This window comes from Triticum urartu, unplaced genomic scaffold (genome assembly GCF_003073215.2).
Source record: "Triticum urartu cultivar G1812 unplaced genomic scaffold, Tu2.1 TuUngrouped_contig_4653, whole genome shotgun sequence".
Classification (NCBI taxonomy): domain Eukaryota; kingdom Viridiplantae; phylum Streptophyta; class Magnoliopsida; order Poales; family Poaceae; genus Triticum; species Triticum urartu.
The window spans coordinates 442-12,077 of NW_024115259.1; the positions used below are offsets into that span (position 1 = coordinate 442).

Sequence of the window (11,636 nt, forward strand, 5' to 3'; positions counted from 1 at the left end):
ACAAGGTTTTTATAAACCCATGAAGATGATTATTGCTCCTCCCTCGCCGGTTCACCGCCCTCTATTGGCTGGAAGCTGGGTTTTGACTAGTCAAAACCATTCACGGCGACAAATTCGGCTTCTTCGTCGATCAGGCCGGCCGGGTCAACTTCCGGGGAAAATGTATTTTCTCTTACAGGCGGGATCAAATCTGTCACCTTGTACGAGGGAGTCGCCATCTTCTTATTTTCAACATCAAAACCCGGCTGGGATTTGTCGATGTTGGTATCAGCTCCAAGGGTAGTTGCCTGAGGTCGGACTCCGCGCACGCAAGCCATGAAGTCATCCTGCTCAAAGGGAGATCCGTCTTCCTTCACGGTGGGATAGCCTCTGGCCACGTCCGCTGGGTCTAGGTCTGGCACCCAAGCCTTGGAGCGGCTCATGGCAGTCAAAGCTCCGGCTCACGCATAGGAGCGCTTCACTTCTTGAAATCTGGCAGGCAGGACTGACAGTTTCTTCAAGACGTCGCTGAGCCGGTTGGGTCCTTGATTGGCAGGAGAGATGGCAGCAAGTGCCCGTTGTGCGCCAATATACAGTTGTTCTACTAAGGTATACACTGCCTTCAGTTTAATCAAAGGATCTTGGCTCAGGTTTTTGCTTCGTGGGCCTGCGCATATTTTATACACAAAGTCAGCTGGCGGCTTATATTCCGGATCAGTAAAAAGTACACAAGATTAAAGACAGATGGCTTACCAAAGATGGCGGCCTCCATTTGAGACACCCGACCCTTTAAACCGTTCAGTTCTGTTGAAACCTCTTCAAGGGCTGCTTCGGCCTTTTCGGCACGTTGTGTCAGAAGCGTTTTTTCCTCTGCCCAGGTTTTCTTCTTGGCGGTGAAGCTGGTCTTTAAATTTTCCGTCTCAGAGAGACTTATTTGCAGTTTGGAGTTAGCAGATTTGATTTCTGCCTCCTGACTCGCTATCCTGGTCTTCGCATCAGTCAATTGCGAGTTCAGTTTAGATAAGGCATTCTGCAAAAAAACACTCAGATGAGTCAAGATTTTGCTTAAAGTTCAAAAATCAAGATTCAAGTCTCAAGTACTTTACAAAAAACCACTTGACACTTGGGGGCTAATGTATGCCAAAACAAATTTTTATGACTCTAAAGACATACTTTAAGTCCCAAGTACTTTACAAAGTAACAGCACTTAGCACTTGGGGGCTAATGTATGCAGTTCAGGAAGTTTCTCAAGGTTAAGCCGGAGTATTAAGTCCTTTGAATATGGTACAAAACAATTTAAAGTACCGACTCATTTATGATCAAAAGGAACCGGCCCTTGGGGACTATAGGTGAAGCTTTGTTCTATTTTAGTGAATTCAAGAAAAGTTTCAAAGGTAAAGGTCTTGGCCTATATTATAAAGTCTACAGATCATTCCGGTTCTCTCATAATGTGAAGACTTGGGGGCTGCAGGAATATAGATAAGCCGGAAGAACATACCTCGTATTTCAACTGCAACTGTTTGACCATTTCGATCTCAGAGTCGCGACTAGAGCGCACATGGCTGAGATAGCCGGATAAAATATCGTTGGCATTTAGATGATCATAATTGGCAACGTCAAAGCGCACTTTCTGCCTCTCCAATGCCTCTTGTTTCGTCGTGTGGCGAGCCAGCACGGTTGGATTCCCCGGCTCAATAAAACGGCTCCCGGTGATCAAAACATCTTGTGCAGACGGTGATGGCGGGTTGGCTGAGCTTGATGGTCCAGTTGTGGAAGGGTTCACAGTGGTCTCATCAAACGACGGCTCAGGAGGATTTTCTTCTGCATCGACAGGCGGATCTTCTGGAGCGTCAGTTAATGGAGGAGAAGATGGCCTGGCCGGGTCAGATGCAAGCATTGGCGGGTCTTCTGCCGGTTTAGCTGCCTTTACCTTCTTGGACTTAGCTTGGCCAATAAGAGAAATGTTGCAGGACTGTCAGTATAAAAATACAATTTGAACAACCCGAAAAAAAAGGAGGATTTTTCATTACCCAGGGGCAGTCTTGAAGGCCGGAAATTGAGTCTGTGATGAGTCGCCAGAAGAGAGAGACACCTCCTGAAAAGATAAAACAAGGGAAAGGATCCATTAAACGGAGTTAATTAAGGACAAAAGAAGTAAACCTCATTCCGGCGCTTCTGAGGAGTTTGTTGAAGAACAACAGCCGGTTCGTCTTCGGTCCGGGCTTGACGGCGGCTCTCATGTTGCTGCTTTTTCAAAATAAAGTTGGGATCCAAGTGAGCTAAAGGGTTAGAAAACCTTACTTTACAGATCACTCGTCGAATTTTTTGTCTTGGCAAGGGCTCTGAGTCGAAGGAAATGATAGTTACCTCTTCTTCTTCCACGGCCTGACTGGCCCCAGTGTCATCCTGGTAATGATCAGTGTTAATAAGATTATTAAAAAAATGGCCAAGGGAATCAAGGGCTACCTCTGACTCAGATGTATCGTCAAGCTTCATCCAATCTTTAGCAGTGTTCTTCTTCTTCTTTTTCGACCTTCGGGTCGTCTTCTTGGCGTTTATGGCTGCGGCTCTCGCTTTCTTGGCAGCCTCGTGGTCATATTTAACTTTCCAGAAGTCAGAGTTGGCCTGCAGACAGGTAAAAACACGATGAAAAGGTCAGGCAAGTATTAAACAATACTGCTGGGAAAAATACAAAGGAGAAGAGATCAGAATATCCTTACTTCTGGCACCGGGTTAAGCTTGCAGAAGGGGTTTAACCCGACAATACTGCAATCTTCGTATTTACCGTTCACCAAAAGGGTTGGCATTGAAACAATATCTTCTTCTGTTAATTGAGCGGGGTTGTGACGAAGAGAGTCATCCGGGCCTCCACCATACTCATACATCAGCTTTGACCGACGGCTTAGAGGGGTGACCCGCCATGAGATCCAGCAGCGGGTCAGATCAACTCCAATTAACCCGTTCCCTAACAGAGCATTAATCCTTTTGATGTATGGTATCAGCTTTCTGCGTTCAGCGGCAGTGAGCTTGTCAGGAAGCTCGAACTTGGAGTCAAGACATTCGGGGCGATAACCCGGCAGTGGCCTCTCGTTTGCCGGTGAAATGTCTTGGCAGTAAAACCAAGTCTGATTCCAGTCTTTTGGATGACTCGGCAAGACTATGGGGGGAAGACAGCGCCCTGCCGGCGTTGAATTGAGATGCCTCCAAGCTCTAAGCTAAGGTCGTTGGTGCACTCGTTCTGCCGGTTCAGATAAAAGTATTCTCTAAACAGATCCACAGTCGGCTCTTGTTGAAGATACACCTCACAGAGCACTTGGAAGTTACAAATGTTAGATATGGAATTGGGCCCAATATCTTGAGGGTGGAGTTTGAGAAAGTGGAGGACCTCTCTGAAGAACTTTGAGCCGGGCGGTGAGAAGCCACGGTTCATATGGTCAGTAAAAACAATCACCTCACCTGCCCTTGGATTGGGCCGTTCTTCGTCTGGGTTAGGGGCACGGTAAGACATGACGTCTTTTCCTGGCAGAAATCCTATGGTGAAGAACTCTTTCAAACGTTCCTCAGTTACGGTTGAGGGAACCCAGTTACAGATGGTTGGTGCTTTGGACGGCATGATGTTCAAAGACGAACTGAAAAGAAAGACAACATGCCGGTTCAATTCAATGGTGATTTTAATAGTTAAGTGATGATGATGCAAATAAGTAATGGCGGCTTAATTAAGGGCTAATGTCATATAAGGAAAAGAAAGCCGGCACAGTAAGCCGCCATGACTGTAGATATTTGAAGAAAGCAAATTTAGCTACAAATTTAGCTAAGTGTTGAGACAAACAAGTTTCCTAAATTGCTTGGTATTACTCCAGATCAAATGGTTATTCACAATCCAAAAAAATTCTAGACCTAAAAAGTTTGGTGCAGAGGAGTCTGTAAGTTCTAATGAGGTCTTTGAACCAGAGAAAGAGATCTGTGGATATCAAGAGTAGGCACAAAACCACTACCACACAAGCATACGTATCTTTTTGGATCAAGAAGAACTGCGGTGGAAGAACTGCGAAGAACTATGATGAACCATGAAGAACACGCAGGAGCCTGGAAACCCTAATGCAGATCTGAGAAACGAAAGGAAGAACACTTACCGTCGCAGGTCTTCTGCGGAGGCCGCCGCCGTTTCTCTGGACCGATTCGAGTTGATGCAGCGGCCAAGGTCAACGGAGACGAAGGAGAAGCGCGACGGCGGTGAGGCTCGAGCAGCAGAAGGGTTGCGAGAGGAAGAAGACGGAGAGAGAGAAGAATGAGGAAGGTCGAAGCGTGCCTATTTATAAGGAAAATGTGAACAGACGGGCGCGAAAATCGAGGGATAGCCGAATAATGGTTACCCAACTACACAGACGCCTCGATTCTCGGAAGACATTAAAGATGAAGATCCGTTGGGAGATGACGTCATAAAAGTTTTTTGCGTTTTCAAGAGATGACGTCATGGCGGGTTACAAGAACTTCTGCATGGATAAGAAGATGGATTTTGTTTAAGTGTTGAAGATTGACAAAGAACGAAGTTCAAAGTCAACCTGGGCCTAATGTTGGGGATATAACTATCAGTTATGACCCGCCCAGGAGGGGCCGGGTCAGCCCCAATGGCGGGGTACACAAGAAGCCCAGTAAACCTTAAAGACGATAGTTTGTCAAATCTTATAGAAGGCCCAAAGGCCTGGAGGCGGCTTAAGGCTCGGTATTGTGAACCGCCGTATGTAAGGAAAGACTTGTAAAGAAAGGCATGTAAAAGTAGTCACCGAACCGGACACGATTATGAGCCGGCCGGGACTCTGTAAACCACCAGGCGTCAACCCGTGTATATAAGGGGACGACCCGGTGGCGGCTTAGGGCAAGAAACAAGAGCTCAATAACCAAGCCGACGAGTTAAGCCTCTTGGTGATCGAACCCCCAGCAATACCAACACAACTAGACGTAGGCTTTTACCTTCATCGTAAGGGGTCGAACTAGTATAAAACCCCTCGTGTCCTTTGTCCCGATTAACCCCTTTAAGCTTCCTAGTTGCGATGGCCCTACGACTAAGTCCTTTCTCTAGGACATCTGCCGTGACAATTCCACGACACCCTGCGTCCGACATCCTCATCCATTGGCTCGGCACGGGCATGAGCATCCAACGTTGCCTGGTTGCCCAAGGGGAGCTGGGGCCGGAGGAAAAGGGATGTGGCGCGCCTGACGACAAATCTGCAGTGGCACGGAGCATGATGGGCCCCGTGCTCGCCCACATTGCGTAGCCAGGTCATCAGGGGCGTCGCAGGGCTCAAGCTCCTGCCAATGTCCACCCACGAACGTTGGATGGCAATGCGGAGCGCGAGCTCCTCGTCGTCCAGAGGCTCGTTGCCGAAGCCGTCCTCCTTCGAGAGCTTGTCCCAATCGATGGAATCAGACTCGTTGTCGAAGTGGCTATCGAAGACGGCCATGGTGGGGGGGGGATGGGAAGGGGAGGAGACGAAAAGTGGAAGCGATCAAGATTATGGACTTTGACTAGGGTTTTAGCCGGCGGTGGATTATTTGTGGGCTCATGGTGGCCCATAGTGGACCATATTTGATGTGGCAAATGAGTCGAGGCCTCCCCATATCCACCTTAAATATGACTTGGGTACTGAGGGTGTCGGACAGCCGAGACATTTGGGTTGAGTTTGCCAGGTCCAGTTGGATGACAACTTGTTGTCCGGAGAGTAACCGATTTGTTATCCGGATAGTAACTGAGCAGGCCGGTCAAACGTTTGGGAAGGATAATGGGGACTCTCGTTGTAGATGCTCTCGACACAACATGCATCGCTAATAATACAGTCAGAAATCTCACAGTATTTAATTGCACATTTTTTAGACGATAGCAACTTTGCAAATTTATTGAAGTGTTATTCATCACGTGTTATTCATCACAGGATTGTAATTAACTTCTGACTTATTGTGCCCGTTCAGAGGCCCTCCGCTCCACAACTCTGTCACGGAGCGGAGTGGGCTGCAGTTCAAATTTCCAAAGCGATGGAATAGGTGCTCCGCCAGATTCGTGGAGCCGGTGGATTACCAAACAGGCCCATCATATCGACGTTCCTACTCTTAAATTGTGTGTACTGAGTCTTACGAACACGAACCTGTCAACATTTTAACAGCTAAAACAAGCCAAATCAAGCAATTTTACGCCCTTCAAGTGCTAAAATAGTGAAATATTTTAATAGCATCACACTGCAATAATCAAGCCACGACGACGGATAACATAGTGATCTCCTGACAATATTTACATGCGTGGACACATACTTGCAGTGAACCCACCCAATAAAAGCTGTACATTTTTTTCTGGGATATTTTCTCCCAAGGACTGTTCCTAGCATATTTTAGATATATGTACACCGCTGAATGCTGAGACTACAATGGCTAGAACTAGCAAACCATTTTTGAGAACAGATCATCGAGAGCCGAGTACAAGGGTTGCGCAGCTCTGGGCTTCTCCACCCTCCCAAACAGGATATCGGTCGTGGTCACGTAGGCGTCCCCATAGAAGCGCAGATTGGTGTCTGATCTTGTTGTCACGACATTTCCTTCAAGGGAGACCCCAACAAAGGCACCTGTTTCAAGTTTTGAGATGAAGCTATGAATCAGAAGGATACTGAGATACCTGTAATGAAGCCTACAAGATTCTTAACAGGGAAAGCCAAACATTGGAGACAGAATGTGTGCCTATGACCTTTTTTTCCTCCTTAAAAATGAGATTGTAAAGTAACTTTCAAACATTATTTTACATGACACAATAAACACTCTTAAACTTGACAAATAACTTCAGAGAACAAGCTCAGTCCAAAGTTTAAAAACTTAAATTTGTTTTTTTTTAGAGTTAAATACACTGGAGGTGCCTCAACTTGTCCTGGGCGGTCAGTTTGGTCCCTAAAGTTGCAAAATACATGAAACTAGTGCTTGAACTTGTCTAATCGTGCAAATATGGTGTCTCCTTCCATATCCAAACGTACGTCCAATCTGCATGACGTCCCAGCATGGCGGTGGCCCACCTATAAGTGGCTGAGAGTGGGAAAGTGTTGGGTACTCCGTGCATGAGGAATTATTTTACAAAACCCCCCTTATATTTATTTTAATCACATAGGAAAGACGTGAAATACAGTGTATGCTAGCGAGAAATAAGATAAAAAAATCATCATGAAGGGGTTTAAAACCTCCTGGTCAACTACGGCTGATCTGTCCACTTGCCCAAAATATGTATTGTGTTCACCTCTTAGCTAGAAAGCTATGTGGACGCACGTATCACTCTTTAATTTTCCTAATTCGTTATCTATCAGTTTCATTTTTATTTTTATCCAATTTCTTGTTTAGTTTCATGAGACGTAACTTTCCCATATAAAAAATACAATATGCAATTATTTTTTATTTTAAATATTTTTTCTTTTTTGTTATTGCATACTTTGAAGAGGTAGACATTAACTTTTCAAAAATTTATGGGGATTGAAATAGTTCTGCCTATATTAGAAATTATTGTGTAAATTTATGTATGTTCATTCTGGACCACAAGCACACACTATTATTGTTTATCTTCATTGTATTTCTAAAATACCTAATTATTAACAATTTTACAACGTTGTATTCTGTAAACTATTTAACATGCATTAAAAGGTATTTTGGTGAGTTTTTTAATACAATTATTCAAAAATGTTACAGAATAATTTTAATACACGTTGAACTCTTTTTAAATACACATTGCCAATTTTGTAATGCGAGACAAACATTTTTTAAATGCACATTCTAATTTTTTAATACATGCTAAACATTTTTCAAATGCACTAACACTTTCTTTGAGTTTATGGCAGTCGTATTTTTTCTTACATTTTTTCTTGAACGAAAAAAACAGTGTGAAAAATAAAAATAAAGAACTTGAAAAACTGAAATAAAGTTTGTGCGGGTCCATAGAAGTGCCATATATAAATAAGAATCGCTTGAAGAGGTACATAGCAACCAAAGAGGATTTTTAGAGCATGGTGGCCACTGAGCACATTTTTTAAAGGCTAACATCTGCCACTTAAAAGTTTCAAAAGGAGTTGATTGTTTTCACACAAAAATGTATGCATGTGCTCTAAGTGACTTTCAAATTTCATTTGAAATTATGTTATATTATATCCTGCAAAAAACAAGAGAACATCACGGCCAAACAAAAAGCCAATTTTTGCATGTATTTGTCTTTTTTATCTCTCGCATACAAGCACATATATTAATGAAAATTCACAAGGATATATTACACTTCTATGTGTGCATGTACAAAAAATCAAAAACATTCAGAAATTTTTTAGCTATAAAAAATCCGTTTCTTTGAACTTCAAAAAAATAGGACACAACCCGTGCTCCAAAGTTACTTTATGCATAGCGATGCAATATATGGAGTTCGACCTCAATATTTACTGAGCTATGTATGACATGGTGGACAACCTTTGCGTACAATGCAATGTGTGACAACGAGGGTTCGATCCTGTATCACATTTTTTTCCCTTTTCTAATTTCTAATTCATGAGATTTGCCTGCATGACTAATTATATGAGGGGGTCTTGTAAAAAAATCCTCACGCTCGGGCCACCTAGCGCCTTCCAACTCTCAGCCACTGCCACGCTGGCACGCCACGCAGGCTGGACGTACGTCCGGATACAGATGGAGGCGCCGTATTTGCATGTCAGGACAAGTTCGAGCACCAGTTTCATGTATTTTGCAACTTTAGGCACTAAACTAACCGTGCAAGACAAGTTGAGGCACCTCCAGCGTATTTAACTCTTTTTTTTACTTGATAACAGTGTTAAAATTGTGCTGATCTCCACCCATTTCAGTCATGTCTAATGCACATCTGAAACAACAGCAATAATTCTCGGACGCGACTTTCTTATTACCTTTGCTGCAGCTATAAGTGTAGCATATCCCAGAACCTTTTTCACTTGCTCGAACATCTGCTTCAAGGGCTCTGCCAATTGGTCCTGCTGCCGCACTCAATCCTGCCCCAAGAGAAAGATGCATGCGGCTGCTGAATGCCTTGACAGCTTTAAGATCATGAAGCACAATTATAAAATCTGTCAATTCTCCTCCAATCTGGAAAACACAAAGAAATGTCATTATCATGGTGAGATGATCTTAAGTAATGACATAGTGTAGTTCAGTGTCCAAATAACAAGAGTGCTTCAACATAAACTTGTCTCTGATATCATGCCAATCTCATAAGCAAACAGGACATGATGCTTAATGCATTTCATGGAAATTATTCTGTGAAGATCACAAGAATGAAATGAGTAACATGCATGTTCCTTTTGTCTGGTGAACATCACAAGAATTATATCACCAGCAGATAAGCTTAGGCGTTGCCCGTGGATTCAGAGAGAAGATTTTACTGGAGAAATACCTGCACTCCCCATCCCAATCCAACAGATAAAATCGCTGATGGCGCAGACCATGATCCATCTGATCGGCGAGCAACTACAAGACCAGTGCCCATTTTGTACGTAAGAACTGCACCTGCTTTGGCCACTGTGAGCACAGCAAGCCCCTTTGCTCCCTTGAGGATAGATGATGGTATTGACTTCTCAGGATTTAATCTAGAAACCTACACATACCAAAACAGAAACACTTCTCAGCTCTGGAATGCAAGTATATATCGGTTGGGTACAAAATTAAACATACCTGGCAATATTTCCTCAGTGTGTTTGTTGCCTTGTATATTTCATACTCCATTGATAATCCAACAGGCAAGTTCAACCAGCTCCTCGTACTTGTCCAATCCATGACGTCATGTTTGGCAGGCTGCATGGCATTACTGTTGTAGTTGATCAATAAGGCCTGGAGTGGATCAAGTCTATCGTAGCAAGCATCACACACTCTCTGAGGATCACGCAGTCTGAACTTCATGGGCATCAAGCATCTTCCCTTGGAACATTCTTTGCAGAATATACCTCCACAGAAGCGGCAATGGTGCCTTCCACGAGTCAGAGCTGTGAAAGGACAGCTGCACTGCAGGCATACACTGGTAGAGCTATCCGGTAACCATTCCGGGGGATCTGCCTGAAGCACCTCCCTGTATGCACTGAACTGTAAAGCATTTGCCTCAAGTAGCGGCGGTGCACTCGGAACGCAAACAGATGAATGCAAATCACCATCCTTGCCAGCACCTAGAAATGATACATCCGTGCTGAAACTTTGCTGCCGTGATGCATCATCCCCAATCTTGCTTGGACGCGAAACAATTGCAGCAAGACCACCTAGAACGGTCTTCAGGTTGATAGTTGAGCTAGCTTGAGCTGTCGGAAAGGGATCTTCTCTTGAACCATATTCAGATGGAAAGTCTGGTTCCAGAGATGGCTCATAGAGATAGTCATACACTGGGTATGTGTTTTCTGGAGCTAGATCGGACATAGGAGCCGCCTGGCTGTGGTAGCTATCAATTTTGGAGAGGGATGAGTACGATGTCACTTCATTTGGGGTCTCCATGGGATCATGTAGATACAGCACTCATGTAGGTAATAAGCAATGACACAGAAAGACCTGATAAAACAGAGATGGAAACAAAGATCAATAAGGTGCAGATCCTTCAAAGTGTCGCTACTCTCTAGTTCATAATACAACATTATTATAACAAGCCCATTCTTTCACCCAATTCATTCTGTTTATTGTCTACTTCTAGCAAATATATCAAACTTTATAGTGTATACACGTATGTGAGATATTGCTAACAACTTTGAGTAGCCTTCTAATTGTGCAATGTATTCAACATCACGCATTGCAACAGAGCCACTAACAACCCGTGTAACTCTGTGCATCATGACTCCAAAACAAGAGGTGAAATCGCAGCTGCACTGCAGCAAAACACACCCAAAGTAACTCCCAAAACGCGACCGCTTAACCACGCATGCCTAGCGTCCACGGGTAAGCAACTAAGCAAGCAATTGGGGGCAATTTCTGAAACCCTAGACGAAATAGATGGGTCGATCAACGGAAAAATCAACCCTGCCTAGCCAGTAGAACAGCAACCGCGAACAAACACCACAGATCAATCAAAAAAATACTTCATGATCGCATCAAACGACTCGGCAAGCGTAAGGCAGCTAAGCTAAATCAATCGTCTCCACCCGTCCGCCCTAACGAATCGCCCCGCCGTAGAACGCGCGAGCCACGGAGGAGAATTGAGGGGAGCAGGCGGTACCGACCTATGGCCGCGCCGGATCGGAGGGCGGGGGCCGGGGGCGGGGGTTCGAGGCGATCGTCGCGGGAGGAAGCGTCGGGCGTGGGGATTGGGGTGGGTTTCTTCCGTTCGCCGGCGTGTGAAGGGGAAGAAGTTGAAGGAAGTGCCGATGCGGGCACGCCGCACGCGGCTGCCTCATCTGTACGTTATCGGGCTCGGGCTTGGGCTGGGTCCTGGTCAATCCGGTCCGACCTGGGTGGGCAGAGCCGTGACGGATTCGGTTTGCTTTTCGGACCCGCGGGGCCCACTTCAGGCCCAGGAAGGCAGGTGATGCGGGATGATGGGCCGGCCGGTTTTGCGCCCTCTCCTATCGTGCTGCCGTGTGACACCGGCCGCTCCGGCCTCCGGCGGCCGCGGCAGAAAGCGAAACTCCGCCGCCCGCCCACGGGGACGGAGGCCG

At 45.1% G+C, this 11,636-nt stretch overlaps 1 protein-coding gene across 1 annotated transcript; it reads right to left on the reverse strand.

Moving 5' to 3' along the window:
- Positions 1 to 6,176: 6,176 nt before the first annotated feature.
- LOC125528126 lies at positions 6,177 to 11,362 on the reverse strand. The gene is made up of 5 exons (XM_048692637.1): positions 11,202 to 11,362; positions 9,682 to 10,539; positions 9,404 to 9,604; positions 8,901 to 9,096; positions 6,177 to 6,590 (listed from the first exon to the last, which is right to left on the reverse strand). Exons 2-5 carry the CDS (start codon positions 10,483 to 10,485, stop codon positions 6,406 to 6,408), a joined length of 1,386 nt encoding a protein of 461 aa, XP_048548594.1. The 5' UTR covers positions 10,486 to 10,539; positions 11,202 to 11,362; the 3' UTR covers positions 6,177 to 6,405.
- Between the last annotated feature and the right edge of the window lie 274 nt (positions 11,363 to 11,636).